Source organism: Andrographis paniculata, unplaced genomic scaffold, assembly GCF_009805555.1.
Source record: "Andrographis paniculata isolate CXL003 unplaced genomic scaffold, ASM980555v1 Contig64END, whole genome shotgun sequence".
In the NCBI taxonomy this organism is placed as follows: Eukaryota; Viridiplantae; Streptophyta; class Magnoliopsida; order Lamiales; family Acanthaceae; genus Andrographis; species Andrographis paniculata.
In genome coordinates, this window is record NW_026137600.1 from 1,063,637 (window position 1) to 1,080,610 (window position 16,974).

The window sequence follows — 16,974 nt, forward strand, 5'->3', positions numbered from 1 at the left end:
TTTGTTTATTAAATAAATAAATCATCAATTAAAGATATGAGTGGGCAGTCTCAAGTGTCCCATGCTGTTAATTGTTGTACTTTCTACACATAGAAAATCGCATTATGGGTTGTACTAAACAAGGAACTCGTGCCGCACGTGACGCTCGCGTGCCGCATATGGCTTCTGCTTCTTTACTTTTCCACGTCATATTATTTATTAATAAATCTTATTTACTTTCCTTTTATTACAAATCACCTTTCTCTAATACAAAGTAATTATCCATAATTAATTAAAGGTTAAATTATAATACCTTTATTCGTGTTTTAGTACAAATGCATAAATAATCTCGTATTTTATTTATTGCTTGAAACTCTTTATTTTAATATAAAATTTGCACGAAACATATTTTAATTTAAAATTGATATTTGATTGTAAATATGAATTTAACAATACAAGTTTTATACAAATAAAAGAGATCAGATATTTTACGTAATTTTTTTAATAAAATAAATAAACAAATAATTGATTAATCCAAAAAAATTATTTAAGATATATATATATATTTATTTATATAAAACTTGCGTAATTTAAATCTTTTTAACCAAATATCAGCTTCGGATAAAAATTGTATTTTGTGCGAACTTTAAATTAACACAAGAAGTTTTACTTAATAAATAAAATACGGAATATTTTTTGTATTATTTTATTAAAATACAATGTTATATAATTTCCGTTTAATTAAATTAAATAGTCCTCTGTCCCATATACTGTAGACACGGTATGAAAGGTGTAATTAGTAGATAATTAAGAATGTATCAGTAAAAATAATTATTGTATAATATAAATAATTATAAATTAAGATTAAAATAACTTATTAGTTTAATTAAAATTAAAAAAATAAAATTTAAAAATTTAAAATGAGATTAAAGTTTGTAATATTTTTCAAAAAAGGAAAGTGACATGGTATGTAGGACAAATAAAAACGACAACATAGACATGGTATTTAGGACGGAGGGAATACATTATTATTATTATTATTATTATTATTATTATTATACAGTTGTATTTTCACGAAGGGGATCGAATTACGATACACTTTGCTTAACAAAGAGCTCATGACAGATAATTAATTGTACGATATGTAATTAAAATTTGCATGTCTCTGCACTACACTATTAATTTAATTTATTTATTTTAAAACATCCTGTAAATATAATAACAGCGATCATACAAACATGTAATAAGTATTTTTCACAATAAATAAATTAATTTATGCAATAATTATAATTATAATTATATAAAATAAAATTATTACTATTAAACTGCTTTGAGTCTACATTTTGGAATAAAATAAAGGTTATCAAAATCAAATATTAATATCTAATACTCCCTCCGTCCCGTAATTAAGTATTCATTTGTTTTTTGTACGTAATTTTAGAAATATTAGTATTATATTGGGATATAATAGGAATAAAGTAGAAACGACTAAAATAACCTTATTAGTATGTGTGATATAAAGATAGTGACATTTGTGTAATATATTGTAAGTTGTAAGGTATTTGTAATGTTAGGTAGATAGTACAGTTATGGATACTTTGTTATGGGACGGACTAAAATGAAAAAATGGATACTTTGTTATATGACGGAGGGAGTATATCTATTTGTGTGAATTTGATCATTTAATTATAAATTTTAATACAACTCAAGGTTTGTTTCTTTCAATTTGGCTTTAACTTTTTAGAAAATAAAAGCTAGTGATTTTTTTATATTTTTTTATGTTTAAGCATTATTGAATAAAATTATTTAAAAATGTATGACATCAATATATATTTATATCACATGAAAATTACCTCAAATACTTTAATTTTAAAATAATAATAATAAATAAAAAACTTATTTTCTTAAAAAAAATTCAAAATAAAAAATGGCTTATAATTTTGTTGGGCCAACATTGAGCCCAATCCAGTAGTATCAGACATTTATATATATACATATTATTTTTGTTATTATTATTTTATTTTGATATTTATTAGGAAAATTTATTTTGAACATAATACTTATTTATGCCATAATTTCATTAAAAAAGATTGACAATTACTACTGTGTATGTTGCCATTATTTAATTTACATTACTTTTTATCTAAAAGAGTAAATTTAAAATATAATTTCTACTCAAATAAATAAAAGCAAATAATAAGTAAATGCTAAATTATTACACCCATTCGAAAATTTAAGTAAAATATAATTAGTAAGTAATTAAAAAATATATTAGTAAAAATAATAATTATATAGTAAAAATAATTATATATTAAAATTAAGATAACTAAATAATTTAATTAAAATTAAAAAAAATTTAAAATTTAAAATGTGATTAAATTATAGGAATATTTTAAAAAAAATAAATAATAAATTATGCGCGACAGGAGAATAATATCTAAAAATTAAAATATATCAAAATGGGCCCAAATGTGGGCCCAAAATAGGTTCACTTTGTGGCCTGTATTTTCCCTATCCATTTAAACCATTTCCCTCCACAAAAAATACCTAATTTAACTGTCAATAAAAATAATAATAAAAAATACCCGAAATTCAAAAAATATCAAAACCAAGAGCTGAAATTCGAAGAAGAAATCAATGGCGTAGAACAAACCCTAATGATTCAATCTTCGTTCTTCACCCAATTGGGAAGCTGAAAGAAATCGTCTGCTGCAGTTCCAATGGCTTCGATTGCTACAGGTACAGGCGTCGGCTTTGGGGGCACGATGCTCCAGTCGTTTAATTCCAAGCCAGTCTCGTCGTTCATCGGAAGAAAGCTCAATGTAAAAGGTGCTCGGCAGAAATTCTCGGGTTGGAGGTCCAAATATTTTGCAGTGATGGCGTCGGGGATGGATGTTTTCGGTTTTGTTCATGACTTGTTTCTCGGAGTTGGAGTAGGGCTGCCCTGCACAGTGATGGAGTGTGGGGATATCATTTATAGGAGCACTCTGCCGAAGTCTAATGGCATCACGCCTACTGTTCCTGGTGTGATTTTAGCTTTGGGAACTTTGTCTTACCTTTGGGCTACTCCTGGTGTCGCGCCTGGTTTCTTTGATATGTTTGTTCTTGCGTTTGTTGAAAGAATTTTTAGGCCTACTTATAAGAAGGTAATTGGAATTTGTGTTTAATTATGTTGTTTAGGGTTTATCTTATTGATTTATTGTTGGTTTGATTTGTGGTTGATGGCAGGAAGACATTGTTCTGGGGAAGAAATTGGGGGAGGGTTCTTTTGGTGTGGCTTACAAGGCTTCAATAGTGAAAAATTCGTCTAAGGTATGTGTTAGGCTCTTTTAAATTTTCCGATGCATTGTAATAGCTGAATTTCTTTTAAAATTCATTCATAGGAAATGGGAATTTTAGATTAGGTCTTTGAATTCGATGGTGGCGGAATTTGGCATGGCAGCATGCTTTGCCATGATCGTTTTGTTTGTTCTATGTTTAAATTCGTCGATGCACTGGTAATAGCTAAAAGTTTTTGAAATTCATCATTAGGAATTGGGAATTATAGATTTAGGTCTTTGAATTCAATGGTGGTGGAATTTGGCATGCTTTGTCGTAATCGTTTTGTTTGTTCTATGTTTAAATTCGTTGATGCCTGTTAGTGGATAGAAGTTTATGAAATTCGTTAGTAGGAAATGGGAACTTTAGATTGGATCTTTGAATTCGATGGTGGCGGAATTTGGCATGGTTTGACGTAATCGTTTTGTTTGTTCTATGTTTAAATTCATCGATACACAGTTAATAACTAAAAGTTTTTTAAATTCATCCATAGGAATCGGGACTTTTAGATTTAGGTCTTTCAATTCGATGGTGGTGGAATTTGGCATGCTTTGTCATAATCGTTTTGTTTGTTCTATGTTTAAATTCGTCGATACACAGTTAATAGCTAAAAGTTTTTAGAATTCATCCATAGGAATTGGGAATTTTAGATTTAGGTCTTTGAATTCGACGGTGGTGGAATATGGCATGCTTTGTCATCATCGTTTTGTTTGTTCTATGTTGTACTGAAAAGGAAGCTGGCGAGGTAGTCTTGAAAAAGGCTACGGAGTATGGTGCCGTGGAGATTTGGATGAATGAGCGTGTTCGAAGGGCATGTCCAAATAGCTGTGCTTATTTCCTTTACGGCTTTCTTGAGGTGGTTCTTTTTATTCCAAACATTTAAAAAGTTGGTGTCGTTTGAAGTCTGAATTAGTCGATACTTTTTTGTGCCCAAATCAGAGCTCGGCTAAGAAAGGGGCTGAATATTGGCTGCTATGGAAGTTCGAAGGCGAAACCACTCTAGCTGATTTGATGCAGAGTAAAGAATTCCCTTACAATGTTGGTACTTTCTTGAATTCGAAATCTTGAAAAGAATATATTCGAACTCATCGTAGATTTTTGTAGTTGCCGGAATGAACAATCGGAATTAAATTCTTACATTTTGCCTGAGCATTATTACCCTTGTCTGTGATCTTCATTGTGTTTTTTTTTTTCATGGTTTTGTATTGCAATTTTTCGATGATTATGGTTTTTCAGGTCGAGACAATTTTACTCGGGGAGGCTCAGAACCTTCCGAAGGGATTGGAGAGGGAAAATAGGATTATACAGACGATAATGCGACAACTCTTGTTTGCATTGGATGGTTTGCACTCGACAGGAATTGTTCATAGAGATGTTAAGCCACAAAACATTATTTTCTCCGAAGGTGATCTCTTGCATCTCATTCGCTACGATCTTCTTGTTTCTTCGTGTATTTTGTTCATTTCTTGTTTACAAACAATGAAAACAGATTCTCGGACATTCAAGATTATCGATCTTGGAGCAGCCACGGATTTGAGAGTTGGAATCAATTACATTCCTAAAGAGTTCCTGCTCGATCCTAGGTAGTTTTTGCATCCTCATTGCTTGCTCAAGACTTATCAGAATAAAGAATGTCTAATCTGTCCATCGCCTTCTTTTTTTTTTTTTCCTACAGATATACGGCACCCGAGCAATACATTATGAGCACACAAACGCCGTCTGCTCCATCTGTTCCCGTTGCAACAGCTCTTTCGCCGGTTCTCTGGCAGGTCTTGTCTTGTCTCGACTTTATTCCCGTTTCTAGATTTAATAAGTTCTTATGATCTAACTGAGTCTTTATTCCAGCTGAATCGACCCGACAGATTCGATATGTACAGCATTGGTCTAATATTCCTACAGATGGTACGCGCCAATAGTTAATTCATGGCTTTGTTTGACGAAGATATTTTTTAAGCTTTTGGTACTATCATTAGCTATAACCAGAGTTGTCAAACGAACCAAGCCGTTCATGAACTCGGCTTAATTAGAGCTCGTTCGCGAACAATAACGAGCTGAGCCGACCAGTATAAACAGGCTCGTTTGGTTAATGAACGAGTCCGAACTTTGTTCGTGAACGTTTGAGAACGTTTGCTAAAATAATATATTTATTATATATACGTATAAAATTATATACTAAAATAAATAAATAATAATTATAATTTTTTAAAAATTTATATATAAAATTAAAAAAAATAAGACAAACGAGCTCAAACAAGCTTAATGGAGCCGAATACAAACAGGAGCTCAAACAAAAAAAATTCTTAACAAGTCGAGCTCGAATACTTCGAATGAGTTCGAAAGCTTAACGAACACTTAAAATTTTGTTCAGCTCGGCTCATTAACAGCTGTAGCCGTAACTTCTTTAAAAGATATCCTCTTATATACTTATTCCCTCTCACAAAACTTCAAAAGTCTTTATCTAAACGGAGTCTAAAATTGTATCTCAGTACTTTCGACTATTTCGATCACATGATGGCGCCATCGCCAATTTCTAATATATACTTCTCATTGCAGGCATTCCCGGCGCTGCGCACAGACAGCGCTCTCATTACATTCAACCGACAATTGAAGAGATGCGACTACGATCTGAATGCATGGAGAAAGACCGTGGAGCCTCGAGCGAGCCCTGATCTACGGCACGGTTTTGAAGTGATGGAACTCGACGGAGGAATCGGTTGGGAGCTTCTAACATCGATGGTTCGTTACAAAGCTAGCCAGCGAGTGAGCGCAAAGGCTGCCCTGGCGCATCCCTATTTTGACCGCGAAGGCCTATCCGCTCTGTCCTTTACGCAGAACCTTCGACTGAGATATTTCCGCGCCACACAACAAGACTACAGCGAGGCTGCTACTTGGATCATTCAGCTCCTTGCCAAGTCGGGAACCAAAAAGGAAGGAGGTTTCACCGAGGCGCAGCTCCAAGAACTCAAGGTTTCGTCTCCTTTCCCTCTCTATATTTATATGATCGAAGAAAATTGCAATTTTGGTTATGTGACGCCCGTTATCATTTTGGTATTTTGAAGTTAACCGTGTTTGAAAATAGTTGTGTTTCATAGCGCTAGCGTTAAATTGTTGAATGAAGAAATAGGACTATTAGAGCGACGACGAATACGATATGTACTATCTCTGTCGTCCAAATCTGTTCTCAATTCTTTTGTAAAGTACAGAGGGAATGAACACAGATTTTGATGACGGAAGAAGTAGTATTTATGGACAAGGTTTGGTTAAAAAACCAAAATTCTAGGGCATGTTTGGACATATTTTGGAATAGTAAAAAATTGAATGGAAATAAGCGTTTCATGAAATGTAAATAGCTGTTGGACGTTGGATGTGATGTTTTTTATGTGTAGTGTGGGTTTGAAAGTGTTTTGAAGTCATAGGATCTATTTGTATATATATCTTTTAGAAGTTTTGAAGTCTATTTAATTTCATAAAACATTACATCAAATATTAACTCTTTACTATTTTCAAAACTTATATCGAAATGGAGCTTTAGTTTTGAAAAGTTTTGAGAATAGTTAAGGAGACGAATATTTGATGTGATATAAATAGATATTGAATACGATGTTTTGGGGTAGATCTGAAGGTGTATGTAGCAGGAAATGAAGCCGAAGAAAAAGGCGGGAAGCCCTCAACGGAATGCTCTGGCATCGGCTCTGCGGCTTCAAAGGAAAATAATCCGGACGCTTAATGAGACGGTCGACGAACTAAACGAACGTCGGAAAGGAGTGTGGTGGAGCAGATGGATCCCGAGAGAGGAATGAAAAGAGAAAGAGAAGATAGTTTCTACAAATTAAGGTACACACAACAACACATAGCAAGTAACATCTTCTCTTCTCCGTCTTCCAAATTTATGTTCATTTTCATCTTCATCTTTCATCTTTTGGTGTAAATATATACATTGTTTCCCTAATTATATGCAAAAAAAAAAAAAAAATAAATAAAAAATGATACAGTGATAATGATAGTAGTAATAATTTGAAGCATAATATTTGTAAATCAATGGCCGCAGTTAGCCTCCTCAACACAAATCAACAAGGCAGACTGCATGTAAATGTATAACATAGGATAATAGTGTTATACTCCCTCCGTCCGTCCGGTTAGAAAGTATACATATTTCTATTTTGGAACGTTCAATTACAAAGTAACAATTTCATTAAATACTCCATTTTTTCCACAAATATCCCTATTTTACATCGCATCGTTACTTTTATACCAAAAAAAGTAAGGGCAAAAATGTCATTTTACTACTTTTACCTACCCACGCGTCAAAAGTAATTGTATACTTTTAGCTTGGACGAATGGAGTATATGTATATTGTCCAGAAATCAATAATATATTGTGACATATGAAACTATATTATATGCTGTCAGAATGTATGTTATATTGTGTTTTATGTATATGTTTATTGTCTATAAATCAGTAATATATTATGTGTTATCAGAATATATATTACACATTGTATTATCATGTGGTATCAAATATATGCTACCCACCTGATGATTTGGGGTGGCTGGTCAACATGGTAACCAACCCGTTCATCGACTGATTGATCTTGTCTTAATGGTTGTGTTGTTTGAGTTTTTAGGAATTTTTGTAGATTTTTGTTCTTACTTAGTTATTTTTATCTTTGATATATTGATGTGAGAACCTCCTGCTGTTATTATGTTTTTAGTTAGTTATTTTTATTTTTGATATATTGATGTGAGAATAGTGGCGAAGCCACATAGGGGCTCGGGACCCGAGCCCCCCCTAGCCATTACATTGATAATATTGTTGGTTATATAAATCATTTGTTTGTTCAGATTGATTAATTCTTACTATTTAATATTTTTATACGAATTGAATACGTTAATATATATATTTACCATCAATTTTGTTTAAAATAATAAAAGTATTTGTTTTTTCGGCCTCAACGACTCCTTTAGTCCCCTCGAAGGAACAATTTTGGCTCTGCCACTGTGTGAGAACATACCGTTATTATTACTTGAGTGCATCTTTAGTAAACTTTCGACTAATTTAGTAGCCCGTAAAATAGATTCAATAAAATAAGTCAAACTGAGTGAATTATGTGTGACATGCCAGATTAGGTAATTTTAAATAAAATATAATTGTATTTTTTTTATATATATAACGAAATATAATTGTATTTTATTATTATTAAATTAGAAAATTGATGTATTAATTGTGGAAAATTTATAAAATAAATATAGGCAATGGATTAGGCGCTGAAAAAATGACAAATATTACTATAATGTATGAGCTGCAAAAGTAGGCATTCAATTGTATTGAATTAATTGCTATTGCTGCACCCATATTAAATAGCTATTAGGATGTGTTTGATATAAGAAAATGAAAATAGAGAAATATAAATATTTTTATTTCACTTGTTTATTTGATTCAAGTTATTATTATTATTATTATTATTAAACATGAACAAAATACTCTTAGAATGTAAAGACCTATGTCTAATAAAATCATGAGGTCTGTTATTATCAAACAAGACAACGTATTTGTATTACTAATGGGCCAGGAAAGTATTTTAAAAGAGTAAACTGTTTTTTTAGTCCCGTAACGACTCCTTTATCATTTTAGTCCTGTAAGTGGAGCTTGTTGCAAACTAGTCCCATAAGTAAAAAATTTTCGCTGTTTTAGTCCTCCGGTGTCGGAGACGCCCGTGTGGCTAAAAAATTTTCGCTGTTTTAGTCCTCCGGTGTCGGAGACGCCCGTGTGGCTCGCCGGAGGTGACGTGTTAGCCAGGTGTCCCGCCAGGTCAGCGACACCCGGCGGACACGTAGATTTATTTTTTATTTTTTCATTTTTTTTAAATATTTTTAAATTTTTTAAATTGTAACAAATAAAAAAAATACAAATAAAATTTAAAATAAATTAAAAATAAGTTTTAAAAAAAATAAAAATAAAATAAAAATCCACGAGTCCGCTGGAACTAGTTTGCGACATGCTCTACTTACGGGACTAAAATGATAAGGAAGTCAAGTTACGGGACTAAAAAAAATAGTGTACCCTATTTAAAAATGCATTTATTTTATTTTATTTTATTTTAATACTTTTCATTTAAGAAAATAATTTAAAATCTATTTTATAGATTTATTATTGTTATTATTATTTATTTTTTTTAAAAAAATGTAATCTAAAAGCCCAAACACAACCAATACTTTCATTGTCAATACTAAATTTTAAGACCAATGGTAAGAGAGTTCGTTATAACCCTATTTATTTATTTTTTTTCACAAAAATATGAAAAGCTAAAGTCAAACAAGATTCCCACTTACCTATGAGCATATAAAGTAACAAAATTACCAAAGTAAAAAAAAAAAAAGCAAAAAGAATATATCCAAACAAATTAATGCAAAATCAAATACTTCATTCATCCATCATATAATAATATTACACTTTTTATTTGTATCAATCACACATTTTGTCACTTAAAAAAAAAAAAAATTACACATTTTTAATAATAATACTCCTTTCATTTCAATACAATAGTTTTGTTTATCATTTTTGTCTGTTTCAAAACAATAGTCTCATTTTCATAAATAACTATATCACCATAAAACTATCCATATTTTTTCATTATTATTACACAATTGTCACTACTTTTTACACTAATATACTCACAAGGGCAAAAAAGTCATTATCCTTACTTTTTATCAACTACCAATATAATATTAATATTACTTAAATCTCGTATCCAACGTGATAAGACTATACTTTTGGGACAAAGGGAGTAATAATATTATTATTATTATTCAAATGTTGCAATTTAACAGAAATAAAGAACTCCCTCCGTCCCAAACACCCTGTAACATTTCTTTTTTATTATGTCCCAAACACCCTGCAACATTTTTAAAATGGGAAATAATTAATTATACTTAATCTCTACATCATACTTTATCCTCTTACATCATCCAAATAAAAAAATAAAATATATATTTCTCTCTCCATCACATCGTTTAATTTCTAAAAAATCGTAGCAAAAGCAAATGTTGCACTTGTTGGAGCCGGAGAGAGTAAGATATATAAATAAGACATAACTTGCCCACTTGCCACGCCTTCTAAAGTCTCTATACAAATCATTAAAAATTATTTAGAAGAAAATAAAAATAACAAATTAGAAAATGAAAATATAAATATAAATATAAATAAAAAGGAGTCATTATTGAAACATTAATAATTGCTGCCATGGACAGTAGGCTATATATGCACTCAGGATTTAGGACTTATTGTTATTGTACTAAAATTATAATAATAAAAATATTTACTAATAAATTAAAAATATGTATATATGAAAAAAACAAAAATTGATGAAGCAGCTATCCATCTACATCAGACAGGGTCGTGAAATTCCAAAAATACCCTCGACCGACACATTTCGAAAGAGAAAGGACAAATTTAAATTATTAAGATAAAAAATCCACAGAGAAAATTCACAAATAAACTAAAAAAAGAATTAAAACAAATTGACAGGTTTTTATTATTTTTTATTTTATAAAAAATCAAAATCATTATTAACGAACAAAGTGCGAGAACAACGAACGTACAAACACGTATGCACAGCGTACAACACCCAAGAATGTACACGTATATACCATTTACCTCATGACATGACAGCCATTCGCAACTCGAACTCATCCGCCGCCGCCGCCCTGCCACGGCGGAGCTCCGACAACCACCGCCGGCGCCGCCATTAAAACACCTATCTGAATCCGCCCGACCGCCGGAAAGCAAAACAAATGTGTACGATCGATTAACCAACGTATAATCCAATGAATAACTGAAATTCCAAATTTACCCCTCCCTGCAGTGCAGCTAAATTCTCCTTCTCGTGTCCTTGATCGTCTTTTCACGTGACGCCATATAATTCCAGAACATTCTCAACAGCTGGCGGGATGCGATAATCAAAGGTCCAGATTTAGCGATCGGAGAATAGAGATTCGTGTCGGTAGAGATCGTACGGTGACCAGAGATTGTCCAACGTACAAGCTTTTTTAGCTTCGAGCCTTAGCCATGGCTTCCCCTTGCCGCTCCAGTGTAGCAGGCTCACTGCACCAGGGTGCAGATCTCGGCAGAGACCTTCGAGATTGTCGCCGCCGAGGCCGTGCTGGTTCCACCGGTGCTCAACTTCCTCGACATTGCCGGCGAAAACTAGCAGGAATGGCGGAAGAGATCCGAGCTCGTAGATTCTGTACCGTTTCTGGATGCGCATCCAGTACTCGAGCTTTTGAGTGAATCCTTCGCTTCGCCATTTCGTCAAATCGATCACCATTACTCCGGTGTTGAAATAGCAGGTTTTCCGGTTGCGGAAGGTTGCGGAGAAGAACGGATTCGACCAGAAATTGGGGGTGAAATAGTAGCTGAAATTTGCGTGACAGTATTCCGGCGCGCCGATGACGTGAGAGTTGAGGTTGATTCTCCAGAGCTTCGCAATGTCGTCGACGACGATTAGGTCGGAATCGAGGTAGACGACGCGCGTGATGGAAGGAGGAAGGAGGTCGGCGAGGTAGATCCGCGCGTAATTCAGCGGTTGATCGAGCGCGCGGCGGATTGAGGAGGAGATGAGGTGGACGACGGCGGAGGGATTGAAGGAGTAGAGATGGAATCGGAGGTAAGGGAAGGTGGAGGTGATGGTTTTGTGGAGGTGCGGATGGTGGTCGGTAATGGCGAGGAAGTGGAAAACGGTGTTTTCCGGACAGGTTGAGTGTTGGAGGACGGAGAGGACGGCGGCGATGGAGCCGCGTAGGTACGGCGTCGAGTAGTCCAGCGTCATCGCGATGTGGACGGCGGCGGAGTTCCGGTGCGGCGGCGAGCAGGATTTACCGTTGCGGAACGCCGGAGCTTCGTGGAATAGAGGAGAATCTGCGGCAAAATTGAGCTGCAGAAGGAGGATGATAACAGTGCCAGTGGCGATTACCAGGCGGAGATACGGCGACATTGTGAAGTCGCCGGCGCCGGCGGTCTAACCGACGGCGGAATTGATAGAGTTTTATTTGGGTCCTGTGGCTGGGAGGATTCTCGTGTGACTCTGCAGAGATGATGAGATAAAGGAAGGACTTCGCAGAAGCTAAGCGGTTTACTATTATTTAGACGCTCCAGGGACTTCAAGTCCCGAATAGATCTACACCGCACCTTCAGACCCTACAATGAACTCCCCCACTATCAACGGTCACGATTAACTTAGGAGTTAGTCCCGGAGAATACCAATGCATCGGCTGGAATGACAATTATACCCTCCAAACTTCGAATATTGGTAGTCAACTAATTCGGACCGGTTTTGGATTACTAACTGATTTGTTAAATTAATTCAGCATGTGCTGAATTAATACTAACCATTGATTAGGGAAGGATAATTTAGTCAATTCAAATATTTGTTATTAATCAATTGTGCTAAGTTAATTCAGTCATATTGAATTATTGTGTTCAACATAGAATCCAATCTGATTCGGACCGGTTATGGATTTGCTTCATTAATCATATATGAAATAATACTTCATTGGTCTCAAATATTTAAGCATATTTTCTTTATAAAAATAATAATAATTGTTATTTTTTCAAATAAAAAATACTAAAAAGAAAAAAATAAAGATATCTGTACAGATAATTCAAAAAAAAAAATAATTTAAACGACTGAGAAAATAAAAATTTTTATTTAATACACTACATACTATGTTAAATAAAAGTGCATTGTTGTAATGTATGAATGCATATATAGCATGTTAAAATTAATTGTGAATTGTATTTTTTTAACTAGGTTATATATTATTCGTTTATATGTTGTATTTGTATTCCAATTTCGGTAGACACAAGGATTTACTAATATTATAATTAATAAGTAATTATAAAATGTATTAAAATTATAGATTATTAAATTCAAACTATAATTAAAATATACACTTTTTTAAAAAAAGAAAAATTATATAAAATAAATCGAAATAAAAATAATAAACTATAAAAATCCTCTATTCATAACCACGTAATATTGAAACTCAATAATCTCAAATTGTGACAAAATGACAATTTTTAACTTTAGGGAATTGAAGATTCGTGACGAGGGTAGTTTGGGGAATTCAGTATATAAGTGGGGCCCAAATTGATGAAATCCAGGCTGGAAAGTCAGTGAGCTTTTTAACATTTCTTTGATTGAATTCAATACAGAGCAGAATCGATCGAGTTGAGTGGTTGCGGTTGCACGGACACTTCATTACAGCCGTACGATCGTGTGGTCACCAGTCAAAAGAGTTAATGCAACGGACGGTCCAGATCTATTTTACCTCAATAAATGGCACTCCCTATTGTTTTATTTATTTACAGTGTGCTAGTTCAAACAAATTCTTGAATAGTAAATATTTTGAATTTGAATAGTTGTATGATGTGATATAAATAGGTGTTGATATGATGTTTTGAATGTAAAATTAATTTTTAATATAATATAAAAAATAAAAAATAGGTCTGACACGGAGAAAAAAATTGGATGAATAATATAAATCCAATCCAATCCCCCAAACAAACACACCCTAAGTATACTATGGTCTGACACGGAGTTTAAAAAAAATAAATATTTTGTTAAAAAATGATTTGTAGTTATGAGTATTTTTAAAAATTTAATTAGAAATTAAAGTAAATAGGTAAAGAGAATGTAATAAAGTATGTGGTATATATTGTAAACAAGTGTTGAACGAAAAATAATAATTAAATGTTAATTTGTTAACTTTGCCAAAATTAATAATGAGATAAATTTAACGGAAGAACTAAAAATGAAAGTGAAAATAAATTTAACCGACAGATGGGATGGGGTAATATATAAATAACATAATTAATTAATATTTCATCTGTTTATTTTCAAAATATATATTCATTTTTTTTATGCGTAATTTAAAAAAATAATAATATTATAATTATAATTAAAAATAATATAAAAATAATTTTGCTTTTCTTATTTAAGAAAAAATAATTATAATAATATAAAGATATTTATCAAAAAATAGATAATTATTATTAAAAATAATGAAATTTTATAACTAGTAATTCAAAATATAAATATGTATACTTTATGAACAAACGGAGAAGAAGAGAATATAAATTTATCTTTTCCTTCACCACTCTATGTACTTATAAAGATAAAAAAAAATAAAAAAATAATAATAATAAAAAACTTCAAATTAAATACTAAACAAACGCACTCATTATCTTTTCCAATTTTGGCTACGAAGATAATTTTAATATTTTTAATAGTGATATTCATTAATTATAAGTTTTTGAAAAATATATAAAATTATGTTTTTACAAAATAATTATTAATTCTATCTATAAAAGAAGTATTGATAGTATAAATTTATAAATATATTCAATAAAAATTTGAATATACTTCGATGCTATTAATACATAATTTGCATCAAACATACTTGAAAATATAAATATAGTACTCCCTCAGTCCCGAAATTAAGTATCAATTTGTTTTTTGCACGTAATTTTAGAAATATTAGTATTATATTAAGATATAGTACGAATAAAGTATAAATGACTAAAATAACCTTATTAGTATGTGTGATATAAAGGTAATGACATTCATGTAATATATTGTAAGTTGTAAAAGTATTTGTAATGCTAGGTAAATAGTACCGTTACTAAAAAAAGAAATGAATACTTGTTATGGGACGGACTAAAATGAAAAAATAGATACTTTGTTATGAGACGGAAGGAGTAGATAAAATTGTTTTATATATCAATATAAATTATAATATATAATATTTATGTAAAACAATATGCATTGATATTGATATTGAATTTCTCTTTTAAGTAGAATAAATTTATATTTAATATTCGTAAAATATATCAAATATAATCAAATATTTATCTATAATAGTACATATAATAAAAATATTTAGAATTAATTTAGTGATTGATTTATGCAATATATTTTTAAATAAAATAAAATATAATATTGATAATAAACACTACATAAATATATTAGAATAAATTAATTTATATAATAAAAACAATAATATTAAATAGATGATGATATATATTCAAAAATAATAAAATAAATATATAACAATATAAAAATATATGATAAGTTAAATATGTATATTAATTATTTGCTTTAAAAGAAAAAAATATGAATATATAATCCTTGTATAACTTTTATATATTTAAAAAATCATGTCTACAAAATTAAAATAAATAAAAAAAAGGATTAAAAAATACTAATCAATTATATCAAAAAAAGTATAAATAAAATTTCTTAAAATATTTTATTCATAAAATTCACAATATTCTCATATATTTATCTATATATTTATGTATAAATAAATTATATATATATGCATATATATGATTGTTATAAAATATTTATACAAAAATATGATAAACAAACTTAAATCGTAACTTACAATTTTATAAATGATTTAAGGCATATTCTTTTGAATCGAATTTATTAAAAAACAACTGTAGTCTATAAATAATATATATCTTGAAGAAAAATATAAATAATATTAATGATCATCAAATCAAAATTTAAAAATATACATATGAAAAATAAAAAATATTCATTTTTAGAAGCAATTATAAAAATAAAGCAATTTTTTTTAATAATTACATAAAAAAGTAACACTATAATCAACAAAAAAAAATAATGTCGAAAACAAAAATAAAATATTATATACATTTTCTATAAAATTGAGTTTTAAAATATAAAAATGCTACTAATAAAAAGAATATATATATATACATGACAACAAATTAAAGAAAAATTAAAAAATTAAAAAATATGAAAAGATTAGTATATTTGTTATTATTATTTTTTTTTTCTCATTTGTTATATTTGATATGAATCTCTTCTCCATAATCAGACAATATATATTGTCACATGTATAAAACAATAATATCATAAAATATTAACAATTAAATATAAAAGTCGTAAAAATTTCATAATTACATTCTAATAAATATTAATCCGAATCAAAGTAAATTACAAAATAAAAAGATTAAAAACTTAATAAGGGAACATAAAATAAATAAATAAGATAGAGTAGACGATGGTATTTGACGATAATAAAAATAAATATATAATTCACAAATTAATTTAATAAAATCATAAAATACTATAAAAATATTTTAAAAACAATTTTATCAAAAATTAAAATAAATAATAGAGATAAATATATATATATATATGTATATATATATATAAATACTCATAGTAAGACCATTATGTTTTTCTTTATCTATATAGATTTAATATAAATGATCATTGTGAAGAAAATGTATATAAATAGATACAATCTTAGCAAGTGAAAAAAAATAATAATAAAAAAAAACAATCAAAAATATAGAAACACAAACAAACACATTTTTATAAACATATGAGGTAGAGACAAAATGCAAATATATAACAGCAAATATTTTTATATTGAAACAACTTATTTTTCTTTCACAAAACAAATTCACTCTCAACCTCACATTATCAAACAACAAATGGATGGTACCCTTTAAGGGTGTGTTTGTTTGGGGTTTAAAATCCAATCCCCAAAACAAACACACCCTAAATATATCAAAATAAAAATAAAAATGCATTAAATCATAATTCAAACCCCAATTTATGCCTAAATATATTCATTATCCAAT

General features: G+C 30.1%; 2 protein-coding genes across 4 annotated transcripts; one reads left to right on the top strand and one right to left on the bottom strand.

The window, feature by feature from the left end:
• The first annotated feature begins 2,574 nt into the window (after positions 1 to 2,574).
• On the top strand, positions 2,575 to 7,413 carry LOC127261850 (serine/threonine-protein kinase STN7, chloroplastic). 2 transcript variants are annotated; one of them, XM_051290274.1, is made up of 10 exons: positions 2,575 to 3,125; positions 3,208 to 3,291; positions 4,031 to 4,153; positions 4,237 to 4,335; positions 4,534 to 4,702; positions 4,787 to 4,880; positions 4,973 to 5,066; positions 5,143 to 5,199; positions 5,851 to 6,264; positions 6,912 to 7,049. In XM_051290274.1, the coding sequence occupies exons 1-10, from the start codon at positions 2,700 to 2,702 to the stop codon at positions 6,915 to 6,917; spliced, it is 1,566 nt and encodes a 521-aa protein (XP_051146231.1). In that variant the 5' UTR covers positions 2,575 to 2,699; the 3' UTR covers positions 6,918 to 7,049. The 2 variants fall into 2 exon arrangements, with proteins under 2 accessions (XP_051146231.1, XP_051146230.1); XM_051290273.1 differs by having other exon boundaries at positions 2,577 to 3,125; positions 6,933 to 7,413.
• A 2,443-nt stretch (positions 7,414 to 9,856) lies between these two features.
• Positions 9,857 to 12,375, bottom strand: LOC127261887 (probable galacturonosyltransferase-like 3). Of its 2 annotated transcripts, none has more exons than XM_051290314.1 (2): positions 10,951 to 12,375; positions 9,857 to 10,189 (listed from the first exon to the last, which is right to left on the bottom strand). In XM_051290314.1, the coding sequence occupies exon 1, from the start codon at positions 12,284 to 12,286 to the stop codon at positions 11,267 to 11,269; it is 1,020 nt and encodes a 339-aa protein (XP_051146271.1). In that variant the 5' UTR covers positions 12,287 to 12,375; the 3' UTR covers positions 9,857 to 10,189; positions 10,951 to 11,266. The 2 variants fall into 2 exon arrangements, with proteins under 2 accessions (XP_051146271.1, XP_051146270.1); XM_051290313.1 differs by lacking the exon at positions 9,857 to 10,189 and adding an exon at positions 10,216 to 10,418.
• Between the last annotated feature and the right edge of the window lie 4,599 nt (positions 12,376 to 16,974).